At 51.3% G+C, this 16,653-nt stretch overlaps 1 protein-coding gene across 4 annotated transcripts in view; it reads left to right on the forward strand.

Moving 5' to 3' along the window:
* GALNT18 (polypeptide N-acetylgalactosaminyltransferase 18) overlaps positions 1–16,653 on the forward strand; it is a 354,952-nt gene that overhangs the window by 321,564 nt on the left and 16,735 nt on the right. For 3 of the 4 annotated variants that reach the window (XR_003591776.2, XM_027979390.2, XM_027979391.2), the window contains exon 10: positions 16,304–16,468. The exons of the other annotated variant lie outside the window; for it this stretch is intronic. Coding sequence is in view for 2 of the 3 variants with exons in the window: in XM_027979390.2 (XP_027835191.1) it covers positions 16,304–16,468 (165 nt within the window). In the remaining variant the exon portion in view is untranslated. The remainder of the gene's footprint in view (positions 1–16,303; positions 16,469–16,653) is intronic. 4 annotated transcript variants of the gene reach the window in all.

Consider the following 16,653-nt stretch of genomic DNA (forward strand, 5'->3'; position numbering starts at 1 on the left):
TGTAAGAGACGTAAGAGACACAGGTTCTTTCCCTGGTTGGGAAGATCCCCTGGAGGAAGAAATGGCCAAGCACTCCAGTATTCTTGCCTGGAGAATTCCATGAACAGAGGAGCCTGGCAGGCTACAGTCTATAGGGCCGCTAAGAGTCACACATGACTGAATCTACACAACACGCACGCTACATCCAGGGTACAGGGGTGGAGAAGGCGAATGAGGCTGCAGAGGTAGGGTTTACAGGGTGTGAAAGACAGAAAGAAATGAGGAAGTAAAGACTTGAAGATGATGGCAAGGGGATGATTGCAAGAATGTGAGTACAGCCTTTCTAGGGACTTGAGAGGCCAGAAGGGAGAGGAAGGTAGAAAAGGGTTATCATTCTGAAGGTTTCAGGTTGATGAGAAGGCATTTGGGAAGTAAAAGAGGGAGTCATCAAGATTAAGATTTCAGGGGCGCAGCAGTTCAGGCACTGAGGGCTGGGGCCTGGGGGTGGGTGGCCCTCCCTGGAATTGAGGCCATGGTGGATTCATTGACTGAGAAGCCAAAGTCTTGCTGGTGGAATATAGAGGGATGAGCCTGATGCCAAAGACCTTGATGGATGTGACAGCTACCTGGGAAGCATCTGATGAGCACAAAGTGTGCAGAGTGCAGTGGTGTCTAATGTCTGATGCTTCAGGCGGAGATGTTTTTATGCCAGGATGGAGGAGCTGAGGCCTGGAAGGAGAGCTACAGGGAGAGGAGAGGGTCGGCTCCATCCCATGTCCCTGATGAGAGTATCAGCACATTTCAGAAGCACTCAAGAGTGGTGGCACCCTCCAGGAAAGCTATTTTGGTAGGGACAGTGTAGGGCTATATCCCATAGGCCTGCCAGCCTTGTAGTTGCTTAGCCTCGAGACCGAAGAAAAAGCCCAGGGACAGCGACAGAGACATCAGTGGCTCATTGGACCCAGGGATCTTACGCAAAGGGCGACACCCCACCATGGGCAGCAGATGGTGGACAGGACATGGCAGCAGGCTCTGCTGCTAGGAGGGGAAGGAGGCCACTGTCTATAGGGCAAACTGATGTCAGGTAGACTCATCAGTTGCCAGGGGTTTATTAAGCCCTATAAGTAAGAGGATTGGATAGTCATGTGAGTGAAGGCGGGGACCTGTAGAGAGCAAGAGAATAGCCATCTTGAAGGGCCTAACCATCTAGACAGGCAAAGGCCCTTTTGGTTGGGAAGGACTGTCTTTGAAAGACACCAGGATTTTAATAGGTGTTTTCAGAAGACTCAAAGTAAAGCTTAGGAGGAGAGCAAATAAGGAAAGATCAATCAGGAGAAGAAGTACACACAGAACATATCGGGGGTAAGAGAGGGTGAGAAAGTCCCGTACAGACAACACAAATTAAACCTTAGGTGCACATTTAGGCCCCATGGGAGCTGGGAGGGTGAGAGGGAAAGAATGTGGGGGGACCACGTCCCTTTTCCTGCTGCCACTGCAGCCCCCCTCAGCCCCCAGGTTGTGTGGTCAGGACGAAGCACCCACTTCCAAAGCTCGCTCCATGGGTACAGTGTGGAGACCGCACACCACACCTGCAGTAGAACTCTGTCCTGGTCACGCCATGCTGCTTTCGGTCCAGGGCCAGCAGGACTCCGTGAAGCCTCCTTCCAGCTGGGAAAAGCAATCAGAGTCTCAGCTGCCAAGGGGAAAGAGGGCTGGGTCTTGGCAACCTGGAGTCAGGGAAGCCTCCTGGAGGAGGAGCTGCGCCTGGACCCTAAATGAAGAGTAGGATGCATGGGGAAAAAACAGGGCAGGAAGACATGTCAGGAGTGCAGCTCACATGGAAGGGGTGGAATCGAGCCTTCCTTTCTTTCTTTAGTGAAAAGCAGGATATTGGAGTGAGTGAGAGCTGGGCTATGGAGCCAGATGACCCGCGTTCAGCTCCCAGCTCTGCCATTTGCTGTCTGTTTACCTCTATCTAATTCTGTTTTCTCACCTAACAATGGATAACACCCCACTTATGCAGGGTTATTTTGAGGATTAAGGAATTGTGTTTGTAAAACACTTAGCGTCCTTGATACACCTGTGAAGTGAGCTACCTGGATCAGTACACTGCTGCTACATAGCAAACTACCCCAGGGTTTAGTGGCTTAAGACACATCTGCTGACTTATCTCAAGATTCTGAGGGTCCACAGCTTGGGCTGGGCTGTGCTGGCCCTGTCTTCTGCTGGGCTCTGTCAGGCAGCTGTGGCCAGTTGCTGGTTAGCTAGTTGAGTCAGCTTCTGGAGGTGGGTTGACTGTCTGCTGGAGTGATGGTGCTTCTGGGCTGTGTGTGATTTCTCATCCAATAGGCTGCTCCAGGCTGCTTCACAGGATGCTCATGACAGGGATTCTGAGGGCAGCAAAAAGCAGCAAGCATGACCACATGAATGTTTTTCCTGTCTCTGCTTGGCTGATGTTTGCCTATGGAAAGTTTTTCAGGAGTCGGAAAAGTCACACAGCCAAGCATAAACTCAACGGGCAGAGAAACAGACTCCATCTTTGAAAGGAGGGGTAACAAAGTCACATTGCAAAGTGGTTCAGTGCAAGGATGAGGAAAATCTGTAACTATTTTTATAATATATCACAATGTCCTATTGTGTTCCCTTTGTATTATCTCATTAATTCACTCATTCATTTGTTCATTCATTCATACAAAAAATAGTAACTGAGTGCCCATCTTGTGGGACGGCAAGAAGAGGAGTCCCCAGAGGAACGGCCTCAGTTTCCCGGTCCTAGCGCAGCCCGTCAGGCATTGCTGTCTGAGGCCTGTGACATCCGGTAAAGATGTGAGCTGGACCTTTTCCCCCCAGTACGTCAGGTTATACTCTTCCCAGGGAAGAGTGATGGCATGGGGGATGGTGTTGGAGCATATGAAATAGAAAGAGTTATATTTGCAAATTGAAATCAAGCACCAATATTCCATCCTCAGGAAGTCCATTTTTCTGGGCTAACTTCTCCCTGCTGGATCTTAACCCATAGATTTTATTACCGTATTCTTTCCTCCATCTTCCAGATCACTGAGATTACTGGTGAGTCTAGGTCACCATTGACCGCATGTTAAAAACTCTATGAAACACACACACACGCTCTCCCTGGGAACATTCTGTTAATAAGATCTTCCCAATTCAGTGCAGGCTAACAGCTGTAGTGTGGCAGGAAGGGAGTGAGTCCCTCATTACTCATGAGGGCCCGGTAAGAGTTAGGCCTGGCACAGACTGTGCACTGGAGCAAATATTGAGAATCTTGGAAAGAGAATCCTTTTCTTGGCCAAACTGCTAATCCACAAGGCTACATGAAGCTACAAGGTACCAGTCCAAAACTAAACAGAAAGAAGCCTAGAGGACTCTTAAGAGTAAGGAATGTGACCGGCACCAGGGAGGGAGCCTGGATGGATGTCTGAGCTGGAGTTCACTGTCCCTGGAATAGTTTAGTAACTGATTCATCTAATCAACTAATATGTTTTGAGTATATGTTACATATCAAGCTCAGGGTTGGATAAGAGAGATACAATCATGAGCAAGACAAGCACGGTCCCAGCCCTCAGAGATCTTGGAATCTGATTGGGAGAGGGCGACGTTGCTGGAACATTACTAATGGCTAACGTTAACTAGTACAGGCAGTCCCCCATCAACATGCCGTGGGTACTGTTACTATCTCCTGCTTTCACAGATGAGTAAATCAAAAGAATGAATGGCCAAGTCAATGTCTACAGTCACACAACTAATGAATGATGAGACTGGGAACATGCATCCAGAGTCAGTCCTTCTTGGATCCCTCTCCTTCCCCTTCCCTGCTGGAGCAAGTCCTCTCGGTATATACTTTGCAAACCCCTGTTACTTGTCTTTAAGCGCACGCATCGCATTTTGTGATTCTATCTGTGTGTGATTATTTGCTGAGGGAGCATAGCGAAATAGGTGTGTCAGCCGGTTCAGGCTTCGTTATGCTCCAGTAACAGATGACCTCGAAATCCCAGTGCCTTACAATAACAAACATTTCTTTATCATGCTCCATGTCCAAGTCTTTCTTGACCTTATCTTCCTTTTGCTGTGCTTGTCACGAGCAGCCGACAGTAACAAAGGCGTGCTCTTCATCGAAAGCACAAGCTCACTTGCCATGTTTTGTCTACCAGCTTATGGCAGGCAACAGTCTAGTCAAGTATTTCACCACTGCATAAAAGAGGTCACCGTCTTTACAGCCTCCAGGGGTTGTTCCTCACCACCCACCTTGTGGCTTCAAAGTCAGTGTCTCACATTTTAGGATTTGACAGTCCTCCTTATCTAGAATCAGTTTCTTAATCATTCAACTTAGGCTGATGACCCCCAAATCTCAAGGTCTCACAACAAAAAGTACTCAGCTCTTGCTCAGGCTACACGGACATCAGGATTCAGCTATGGCTCTGTGTCACCTGTCTTTGTCTGGGACCAGCGGAGCAGCCCTACTCTGGGACACTGCCCATCCAGTGGCCGAGAGCAAAAGGAGACATGGCAGATGACATGATTGCTCTTAAAGCTTCCGACTGGAAACGACACGCGTCTCTCCCACTCACGTTCCATTGGTTAAAGACACGTGGCCCAGTCTGACACTAACGATGAAGGGACATATCAGAGCTCAGTCTGGAGGGAGGCACGGGGTGGCAGGACAGGACAGTGAGTCGATCTGTTAGAGGTGCTAAGGAGCCAGCATTGATTGTCACAGGCGGATGCAGAGTTGGCCGACATTGTGTTTTGAAGAGAGGAATGCCAGGGCGCGTTTCCCTCAGGGCATGTGACGTGCTCCATCTTAGCTGTTTGTCGGAGAGCAGATGGAGCGGGTGGTAGACAACCAGACACAGCTTTAAAGGGTTCTGAAAAGCACCTTCCAGAATAAGGACCTACAAAGGACCAGCAGGCAGACAGCAGGTGAGTGAGTTTTCTTGAAGACAGAGAAACACAGATGAGCAACAGACAGCTGTTTTCACTTGGACAGCTGGACTTGGTAGAAAGGAGTGGCGGTCTTCAAGGAGAGCTGAAACTAACACGGGCCGCTTAAGCGAAACACAAAGGGTGGTTGCCGTTAGAGAAAGCCGACAGTGATTCATTTATAGACTCAAAAGGAGGGTTGCCTGGGGAAAGGCAGAAATGGGGCAGCCCTCAGCAATACAAGTTCACAGATCTTCTCTAGGGAGTTCCCCTAAATGTGTCTTATTAATAGCTATCGCACTGCCTCATCTCTGTCTCTCCATTTCATGATTTAAATTCCTGGGAGGAGGGAGGATTCTCAACCCCTTAACAGTTCTATTTTCCCCAGTGGGCAGGTGGTAGTGTCGCAGCATACAGACTGCCAGGAGCCCATCCTCGGAGGAGATGGGTCACTGTTAGGCATCACAGGCTCAGTCCTGCCTCTTTGCAGCTGCCGGCACCAGTCGCTGGGTCTGCCCTCCTTGCCTGCTTCTGACAGCAGCACCCATCCTCGCCAAGCTTCCTCTCTGTGACAAGCGCCGTCTGCAGCCGCCAGGCCCTGACCCACCTCACTGGCCATTGCTATGGATGGGGCTATTGATCTGTCCCTCGGCAGTGTGCTTCTGCCTGAAGTAGCCTTCATCTGCAGCCTCCATCCATGGGATTCTGCTGGACAGAGCTGTCAGGTGTGGGGTGCAGACAGAGACTCTGCAGGAGGGGTAAGGGAGGGCTGGCAGGAGCAGAACTGGGTGTGGGGCTGAGGTCCAGGCTGGGGCAGTTGGCAGGCACTGCCCCCTCGAGACAGACACTGGAGGCTGCAGAAAACGATGGGCTCGGCCATCAAGCCCGGTTCCAGGGCAGCCGTTCCTTGCCTTATCCTGGACCAGTGCTGATCTTATTGCCCTAAACCTGGGCTCCCTCTGCAACTCTTAAATTCTCCACTTACACCCACATAATGAATAATGTTCAGACACTCAGCCCACTCCCAGGGATTTACTAGGGCCATGTGAACTTCTCGCCTCACTAGCTTCTCATTCCCTAAAGAAAGCATACTGGCATGCAGATGAGTGAGAGATTTCCTTGTTTAAAAAAAAAAAAAGCAGACATTCAAAACTTCAGTACTGTATTTGAAAACATTCTTATAATAAATATAAGACTGAATAAATGTTATACATGCATGATATCTGCATTCACCCTGTGCCAAGGACTACTGGGCTAAATGACTCCATGAACCTTTTGCCTCATTCCCTTTGGTATTCTGGAAAGGTCTCCGTATCTTCTGTATTAGTTGAGATTCTTAGTTCCAAGTGACAAAAAGTCAACTCAACTTAAATGCAAAGTGGATTTTTATCACCTAATGTAATTGACAAATTCATGTCTGTCCCAGCTTTAGGTAGGGCAGGATCCACGGGGTTGAAAGGCGTTTACCTAACTTTCTCCCTCCCTCCCTCTCTCTCTCCTTCTCTCACCACTAGTTGACTCTGGTTTCCGTTACGTGTAAACTTACTCCCTCCTTAGTCAAAGAGGAAAGGGCTTCTGCAACTCACCTGACGAGAAAGAGCAGCAGAGCCTCGCAGCTTGGCCCCACAAACAGGGAAGCGAGGGGGCTTTTATTGGCCCAGACTGGGGCATATACCCTTTTTGGAACCAACCCTGGACCAAGGCAATGGGGTGCTCTGCTTGCCCAGCCTGTAGATCAGGCCTCCCTGTATGGCTAGGATGAGCAAGTTGCAAGAAAGTGAATAAGACTCTCAGCATCAGGAATACAGCAGCCTTCTTTTCTGGTTTGCCTCTGGTTTCTCACGGTTTCCATGCAGGAACTCCAGGGTGACTCCTGTCACTCGGCTCTCTCCTGAGGCTGAGGGGCTCACTGGGACACACTCCCTAGCCAGGAGACCCCAGCAGACCCAGGGAGAGCAGACAGTGCAAGGCAGGGGATTAGGGTTGCTGATGGGACTGGCTGGGCTGCACACAACCTCACAGGCGGTGGTACAGAGCTGACACCTGTGCTTCGGGCACAAAGCCTGGGATGAAACGTGAAAACACACAGACAGCTGGGAATCAAGGCAGACTTCCTGAGCCCGGCGAGCGTGCCCGTGACTGCTCCCCAGCTGCTCAGGCCAGGTGCACGGGCTGCACGGGCGCTAAGGCGCTCAGTCGTGTCTGACTCTTCGTGACCCTATAGACTGCAGGAGCCCACCAGGCTCCTCTGTCCATGGGGTTCTCCAGACAAGGATACTGGAGTGGGTTGCCATGCCCTCCTCCAGGGGGTCAGGCACACAGTGGGAGGCAAAAGTTGGGCCTGACTTAGCCTTTTCTATTCAGTCTTGTGTTCAGAGACCGCCCCTCAGTCCGAAGCTCCTCTCCTCCTGGCTGCCCTGCCAGCCCACCACCAGGCTTTCCCAGATACTCCTGCCCAGCAGCCTGAGTCACCTCTAACCTCAAGCTGGCTGCCAGGCCCCTTAAATGTTTGACTCCTCTGAGGATCCCCCAGGTGTGCTGACAAGCAGAGGGCTGGTTAATCTGAGTCACAGCTCCCCATGGCCATCAGGACACTGTCCAAGTGCTGCAGACCCCAAGCTGCTTCCCCAGCTCGCCTCCCCGCCCCCAAGGCATTCTCCTTCCCCAGATGGCAGTGCAGCACTGGGCCTCGGTGATCTTGCATATCCCAGTCGCTCTGCCAGAGGCCCCTTGTCCTCGTCAGTTGTACGGGCAAACTGCTCTCTTCCTGGGCTTCCCTGGTAGCTCAGCAGTAAAGAATTCTCCTGCAGTGCAGGAGATACAGGAGACTCAATCCCTAGGTTGGAAGATCCCCTAGAGGAGGACATGGCAACCCTATCCAGGATTCTTGCCTGGAGAATCCCATGGACAGAGGAGCCTGGCAGGCTACGCTCCATATGATCACGAAGAGTCAGACACGACTGAAGCGACTGAGCATGCACCCACGCTCTCTTCCTAGGCGGTTCTCAGAGCTCATCGCTCACTGACCAGCCCCCAGTAGAGTTCGTCACTCCAGCTGTGGCCCCCAGTTCTAGTCGCTTTGGTCTGCTCCTAGTCTGTGCTAAGCTTGGCCAGGGGGCTATTCTGACTGCCCTGTTCAGCATGGCTGACTCCCCTCCAGTCTGAGAGCTCCTGAGGGAGGCTCTACCTGCCCCCTCTCCGCCTGGCATAGGCCCACACCGTAGAGGGCATGAAGGAGTATTTGCTGGCTTAAACTAGATGCATTGCTGTCTAGGGGCTGCATGCCAGTTACAAAGCTGGGGTGTTCATGTGCTTAGCCTCACCACCTGTTTTCTCCTGGACTCACGAGGGCAGGGGCAGAAAGGGGGTTCCTGAGCAAGGGATCTTGCTTTCCACATGTACACTCCTTCAGGGTTACCAAGGCAGAATGTTTATAAATGTTTCCATTCCTTAAATATAACTGGTCCTGTGGTTAGTGAACATAAGATCATCTTGGAAATGAGTCCTCTCCGTTCCTGATTTAGCATCAGTGCCCTGCGGCTCTCAGCATGGTAACCTCCGTGTTGAGGGGTTAATGACCAGTAAGCAAGCCCTTAAATCAGCCCGCCCCGCCTGCAGCAGGGCCAGCAGCTCGTTCTTGGTAAAGAAGACAAAGGCCATTTCTAGTACAAACTGCGAACATCACAGTCACCACTCGAAAATGAAATTTACGAAAGCAAGGCTCTGTTCCTTCTCCATCTGCCCCAACCAGCCGACGTGCCCGCATACTGCCCGCTGCTTCTGTGAATCCTTACAATAGGTCTACTGGCCGGGCAGACTCAGGGAGGGGCCCCAGGCATGGGGGCATTGAGGCAGGGCAGCAGGACCCCTGGGTCTCCTCTCCCTTTCTCCCTGGCTTCCTGTTCCCGCCCCAGTCCCTGTGGCCAGACGAGGGGACTGATCAGGCTCGTCATCCTCACAGCTGTATTCTGCAGTCAGGAAACTGAGGCTCGGAGTGGCTTCCAGCTAGTCAGTGAGGGTGGGGTCGCTGAGTGAAGACCCGAGCCCTCTTGACTTGTAAGCCCACCAGACCCCCCATTTCCTAGACCAGCAGGTCTCAAATGTTCACTTATATCAGACTTCGCTGGAGGACTTGTGAAAGCACAGATTCCTGAATCCTACTCTCAGAGTTTCTGATTCAACATGCCTGGGGTTGGGCTTAAAAATATACATTTCTAACAAGTTCCTGTCTGGTGCTGGGACCACACTTTGAGAACTGTTGTCCTAAACACGGTGCATCCTAACCTCTCAGAGTCCTCCAAACAATGCCCTGCAGACAGATCCCACTGGCCCCCCACGATGAGAGGGAGGCTGGGAAGCAAGCTGGTTATAGGTGCTGGCCCTACATTTCCTCCCTAGGCTGCCATCATCCCCTCGATACACCCAGTCTTCCACCTTGGCTGCTCACTGGAATCACCTGGGCCCCACTCCTAAGGCTGTGTTTTATAGTTTTTAAAGTTCTGCAGGTGATTCTGACGTGCAGAACACCCCCGAGCTTGATCGCATTTAGGACTGTGTCCTCTTCATTTCTCTATCCTCCCCCCATTTCATTTGCTCACAGATCTTTCTCCTCTCCCAGCACTCACCCCTTAGTCCAGGAAGCCCACCCTCCAGCCCCCAGGTTGGTTCACCCTTTGATGATCTTTGTCAACACCCCCATTCTGATACTCTGTGGTCACCCAATTAGTGTAATTTCCAACCCTTAGACTGTCACACCCCTGGGGTGACATCCACCCCTACACAGAGCTGGGCCACCACAGTCCTCCAGGGTACAGATCCCCTCCAAGTATCCTAAGAAATGTCCACAAAGACCCCACTTTTCCCATGAAAGCACTCTGGAAGAGTTTTCTTCCTGTTCTGGAGCTTCTTGTCGAGAGTGTCCCCATCTGCCTCTCCCCCTGCCTCCCCCTTACCCTTCTCCAGGCCGAGGAATGTTTTAGCCAAATGCTACCACTGCTGCGCCCATCTCCTGGTGAGAGAGTGTCTCTGTCTCTAAGACACCTCATTTTTCAAAGGCACTTACTTGTAGGCCAGCAGTGTTGCCAAGGAAACCTCAGTTAATGGAAGAAACAGAGTTGCTCAAAATCGGCATGCCATTGTTTGCCAGAGAGCCGGTACTTCTGTTGTACCTTGAAAATGTATTATTAAGTTATCTATCCAACCCCATTTTGCTCCCTGTTCCTGATTTGCTAGGAGGCCCTCTCTTATCACCAGCAGCACCCCTTCGCCTGCCCATCCCATGATTTCCTATGAGGGCTGCAGCCTTTCCACAGAGGCTAAGGTATGCCAGTGCAGGTATGGGAGTCTGGACAGAAGAGGGGACTGAATGATAGGAATGAGGGACTAGTGGCCTGGAGGAGATTGGAGACAGGAAGTTAAAGCTGGTCGTCCAGTGTTCACAAGTGCCGATTGGTGGGGTTTAAGCTGATGAAGCTTTACTGGGCATTAATGACCTTCTCCTAAATGAAGTTCTCATGGTTGACATCAGCGGTTTTCAAACTTTTTTGGTAAATTCTTCATAAACTCTTGTTCAAGTAAAATGTTATGTGAGAGTTGAATAAGAAAGCAAGCCCAGGTTGGGCTGGGAGAGGGGGTCCTAGAACCCTACCCAGTGGGCCATCCTCCCAGACCTGAGTGCCTTCAGGGGCCCTGAGACCCCCTTCTTGGAGTCCCAGGACTCAGTGTGAATGATCTGGTGGAAATGACCTGGCAGTTCCCTTGCTGGTTCCGAGGGGTGATTTCAGGAGGGCTCTTGGGGATCCTCGCTCCCCTGCCTGAACTGAGGGTTCGGGGCTGTGGGGGAGATGGCACCCCAGTTCCAGCCAGGCTGATGGGAGGCCCCTTTGGGCGGCTGGGCCCAGGGAGCGGGAGGAAAGCCCTGAACTGCCAGGATCTCAGCCATCTTGGGGAATCTCCCCCTCATCACAAAGGGAGCAGAACCATCCGCCTGTGCAGCTGGCAAGGTCTTCAGAGCTCTCTCAGCCTGTTTCCTCATCCCTAGAGCCGAGGATGACCTCAGGTGTGGATGGTCCCTGGCTTGGTGCAGGGTACAAATGTTTGTTTTCTTCTCACTCTTCCCTTCCCGAAGTGTTTCTACCCCCAGGGGAGTGACCTTTTATACAGTGAGGGCTGGAGCGTCTAGAAGGCTGCACCTCAGTCTGACAGAGGCAGGTCCCGGCTCCGAGCCAGCCAGGGAGAGAAGGGATGCTGGGCGCAGCTGGCAGGGGGCCCAGCCACCTCCTGCAGGGCGGGGGCCCTTGCTTACCTGGGAGATGAGGTGACAGCAAGGGGAACCTCTCGCCCTCGGGGGCTTTGCCTAGCCTTGCCTCAGTGACCCTGAAGGCAGGAGTGTGCCCCAAAGGGCACTACAGGCTCCCTGGCTGGCCGTCCAGCTCAGCGATGGGTCCTTACTCCTGACCCTAGCCTGAGGGACAGGAAGATCCCCCGGCATAAGACCCGACTTGCCACATGTCTGTCCTGTTCCCTCGCTGGTGATTTTTCTCTTTCAGCGTCAGATGGGGTTTGTAGCCCTGCTGAGCTGTGTGGGCTGAGAGGACAGGGAGCTGAAGCAGGCATTTGTGGCTGAGGAGGAGCTGGGGGTCAGGGATGCGCACCTGTGCCCCGGGAGGCAGGGGAGTCACAAATCACCCTCAGACAGGGCAGCAGCTCGGCCTCCACCTCTGATGCGAGTCACAGGAGGGCTGCTGCGGTCTTAGCACTTGGTAGCACCTTGTATTCTAGGCCTTTTTGTCAAGGATCATCCAGCCTGCGGCTGTTCCCTAATTCAGGACAGCCCCGCCCCACCCTTTGCTCATAGGATCACAATGGAAGCTTCCAAGCTGGCCTCTCCCCATCCAGCCTGGTCACTGGTGCTGGAGTAATGGGAGGGAGGAGGGTGGCGAGTAAGATGAGAGGTTACAGGCCCAGCTTTGGCATCAAACTGCCTCGGTTTAGATTTCAGCTACTGTTCTCCAGCTGCGTGTCTTTGGACAAGTTCTTAATTTCTCTGTCCCTCAGTTTCCTCATCCACAAGATGAGGGTGATGGTAACATCTGCCTCATAGAGTCGTTACTAGGATTCACTGGGATAAAGCATAGCAGCACTCGACACTTGAGACCGGATAGTTCTTTGCTGCGGGGGACTGTCCTGTGCATTGTAGGGTGCTGAGCAGCATCGTGACCTCTACCTACTAGTCGCCAGTATCAGGCTTTCCCACCGTCATCATAGCAACCAAAGATGTCCCCAGACATGGCCAAATGTCCTCTGGTTGGCAAAAGTGCCCCACACTAGGAATCACAATTCTAAGTCTGCTGCTGCTGCTGCTAAGTCACTTCAGTCGTGTCCAACTCTGTGAGACCCCATAGATGGCAGCCCACCAGGCTTCCCTGTCCCTGGGATTCTCCAGGCAAGAACACTGGAGTGGGCTGCCAGTTCCTTCTCCAATGCATGAAAGTGAAAAGTGAAAGTGAAGTCACTCAGTCGTGTCCGACTCTTAGCAACCCCATGGACTACAGCCCACCAGGCTCCTCTATCCATGGATCTTCCAGGCAAGAGTACCAGAGTGGGGTGCCATTGCCTTCTCTGTGAATCTCCTATTAAATCTCCAGTTTCCCTGTTGCTCAGAAGCATAGCTGGGCCTGCTGGACCTACAGGCACTAACAGCATGAAGTTAGATAAGTCGCTCAGTCGTGTCCGACTCTTTGCGACCCCATAGACAGTAGCGTACCAGGCTCCTCTGTCCATGGGATTTTCCAGGCAACAGTACTGGAGTGGATTGCCATTTCCTTCTCCAGGGGATCTTCCCAACCCAGGGCTCAAACCCAGGTCTCTCGTGTTGTAGACAGATGCTTTACCATCTGAGCCACCAAAAGCATGTTGTCTTGTAAAAAACTGTTTCCCTCTTTAGTGTTCAGGCCATTTATTGATTCAGTCCACTTCTGATTGGGCTTTCGAGGTGTCCAAGTGACAGCTTAACAGAATCTTCTTTGCTAAGTTGCCCTGTGATCTGACCGGCTGGTGGTTACCCTACTCGAGATGCACTTTGTTGCTTGCTTTTTTGATAACAAACAACTGTCTGTCCTTATGGTGATTTCCCAGACTCTGGAGTAATAAACAGCTCTGATGACAGCAGTACCAGATAGTAAGTAAGTGCACACATGACTCTCTGAGCATCTCCCCCAAGCACCTCAGAGCAGCTAAGTGGATAAAACTGGTTTCAGCTATTACCTGGGCGGCTGCTGTGTCTGTGGAGCCCACCCTAGAAATGAGAGCCAAGTGCTAGTGACAGGGATGAAGGATGGAGTGGCAGTAACTGCCTTCCTGGCTGTCCTTGTCTGACAGCCCACACCCCGGAGCTTCAGGAAATTCGGGTCCTGACCTGCTATGTGACTAAGAGCTACACTGTCCTGAGGAGAGAGTATGGTGTGTTCAACCCAAGGGCATATATATAGCTGTGCATCTTTCAGAGAGGCTCTGGCAGCAGGCTCATGCTTTTGTGCATTGAGGGAAGGCTTTTTGGAGTTGGTGAGCTTTTATATTGATTTTCAACATCACAAGAGTTGGGGTAAGAGATGGAGGAAGTGATAACAGTTCTCACATCAGTGTGTTTAGGACCACTATTTCCTGATATGTTAGTTTCCCCAACTTGACTATTGGCTCATCCAGGACAGGAAACCATGGCTTTCTCACCTTTGGACCCTCAGGACCCAACTTAGAGATTACTTGTTGTTAGATGATTGGATGGATGGATGAGATTCCTACCTGCATCTAATTTAATTTCCTAAATCCTACCAGTCATCAAATTCTCCCTCAATGCCAGTAAACTGGAAGCCACAGCAGGTCATCAACTCCCCTTGATGGTGAACTGGGAAGCCAGGCCACCCGATGGACAGTCTCAGGATTCTGATGAGAAGCCCATGTCTTACCCAGTTTAGGTGTCGACTAGGTGGGTTACAGTCTGTGGGGTCACAAAGAGTCGGACACGACTGAGTGACTAATATACAATAAAAAAGTAGGGCCTCCCTGGCTCTGTGTTCTAGTCACATTTCCACATTAAGGCAGGCATTCTACATTTGGCCTCTGCGTAGAACTTTGGTCATCCCTTACCTCTTTTAAGGGAAGAATCAGTCACTCTGGTAGTTTTGATGTCCATTTCCATGGATTCATAAGACTTCCTTGGAGAACAAATCCAGCTGTAATGAACATCTACAATCTGTCTCTCCATCCTTTTTGTTCTGTCCTGGGAGGCTGACTTTACAGAAATTTCCATGGGTTCCTATGTCGTCTGACTTCCAGCTGGGTTCTTCCAATGGGCCAACCCAGCAGAGGAACGGACTGGGGAAGGGAGAGTGATGTTGGGGTGGTTATTAACCACCACTCACCATCACCCCAAACCTCTCCCTCCCTGGACCCTTCTCACAAATCTCTGCATGTAACTTTTACACATTCTGGTACTTGCTGTCTCCTCTCATCCCTTTGAGCCTGGTGACGGTAACAGCTGCATGCTACTGTCCCAAGGAACTAAACTACCCCTGTGCTCCCTTCCCCTAGACCCACACCACTGAGCCCCCTGCCTGTATTTGCTCTCCTTGGATTCCTCCACCTGAGCGCACGCCTGTCTCCTGCTGGGGCCTTAGCTGATCCACTGGCCTGAGGCTCTGTTTAACGTCTGAAGGATGACTGTCTCTCCACCCCTTCCCTGAATGCCGAAGTTCAGGAAGAACATGGCCCTGAAAGGCCACCCCTTATTTGCTCTCCTCGTGTGCATTGCCCTTCTCCCCGCACAGTCCCTTTCACGCTCTGCACCCTGTTTTAAAAGTCCTCGATAATCACCTTCTTTAAGACAAGAAATACTTCCTCTTACCATCTGAAATTAATCAAAAACATTTACCAGTGAGAGTTTTTTTTTTTTTTAATAGATCAAGATAACAATAGGGCCTACCCTGAATTCTAACCTAAAGCAGAGAAGTACGGGGTCTTGATTTGTCCATGCGACCTAATCAGAGGTTGGGGTGTTAAATTTCTTTGGTGACACAGGACGAGAGCTCACAAACCCTATGACTGTCCTTGTTGGGAACCACTGCCCTAAGGTTGGGGGAAGTGACTGAAAACTTTGAAGGCCAAGGTCCTGTGGCTTTCCGCTAGACCAGAGTCAGCCCCGGTCAATGCAAATAAAGTCACTCATTTGTATTGCCCATGGCAGTGTTTGCACTACAATCACAGAGCTGATTTTCCAGATCATTTGGCCCTTTGTGCAAAAAATGGTTGAAACAGCAGCCTGACTGCTCTCCTTTGAAAGGCCCGCTTACATGGTTGGCCCTTGACTGGCATCTGGGAGCTTGGATTGCAGGAAGGTTCCCACCATTCCCACAGATGGTATAAGTGGCTCACTGTGCCCAAACTGATTATACAACTACTATGGTTTATGCTGAACACCTGCCTTCCTGCTGGAAGTCTGGGATGGGTATGTACCAAGCAGAGGCTGCCTGTGTGACCAGCCTCCAGTAAAAAGCCGGGTGCTGAGCCTCTAAGAGTTTCTCTGGTAGATAACCCTTCACAAGCGTTATCTTGGCTCCTTGCTGGGGACTCCTGGGCAGCTTCTGTGACTGCTGTGGAAGGACCCTTGGGAGCTGACAGCTGGTTTCCTCCAGGCTTTGCCCACATGCCTTTCCCTTTGCTTATTTGATTTATATCTTTTCCCCCAGAATAAATCATAGCTGTGAGGGCAACTATATGCTGAATCTTCTGAGTCCTAGAGAACCACAGAACCTGGTGGTGGTTGGGAGACCTCCCAGCATGCTGCAAAGCCCCAGATATTTATTTGCCACCTGGCCCTTTAAGAAGACGTTTGCCAACTGCTCTACACAGTCTTAGGATGGGTGGAAATTGTCTATTACATATCACCCCTCCCACAGAACTCTGAGCTCCCTAAGACGTGGCCCAGGTCTTTCGCTCTTTAACTCCTGGTCAAGTGCAGCATCTTACACAAAATATTTATGGAAAGAAGAAGTCAGCAAGCCTGCAAATAGTGGATTCAAGCAGTGTTTTTTAAACTGTGGGTGGTGAAATCCATTTAAAGGTTATGACCACTGTTTTTCAATGAAAAAAGTATAGAAAATTGAGTACGCTGCATAAAGTGAGGCTGTTTGATTTCTTGAGAATTTTGTATCAGTTGTACCTCTGGACCAGGCGCTGTACTAAATCAACGTAAAAGGGGCTCTTCTTGTCCGTTGCAATGGAAGATTATTTGAAGGTCACTGGATTGTGCTCTCTCGGCCAGCTGCCCGAGGAGATGCCCCGCAGACCCTCCCCATCTCTCTGGCTGTTAACCTTTGACCTCATTCCCCAGAATGTGTACTACACGAGCAGCCAGCAGATCCACGTGGGCATCCTGAGCCCCACGGTGGACGACGATGACAACCGGTGCCTGGTGGACGTCAACAGCCGGCCGCGGCTCATCGAGTGCAGCTATGCCAAAGCCAAGAGGATGAAGCTCCACTGGCAGTTCTCTCAGGTAGCAGCCCCGCCCGGAGGAGCAACATCAGGAGGAACCAGGGAGGGGCCAGGCCTGGGAGGGATGGGAGGGTGGAGGAGGAGAGGACAGGAGCCAAGTCTCAGGATTTAGTGAGCATCTACTTGTGTGCGGGGCAGGGGCGGGTGGGTGGAGGGCAAGGGTTGGAATTGGTTAGCACATTGACT

The sequence above is a fragment of the Ovis aries genome, chromosome 15 (genome assembly GCF_016772045.2).
Source record: "Ovis aries strain OAR_USU_Benz2616 breed Rambouillet chromosome 15, ARS-UI_Ramb_v3.0, whole genome shotgun sequence".
NCBI lineage: Eukaryota > Metazoa > Chordata > Mammalia > Artiodactyla > Bovidae > Ovis > Ovis aries.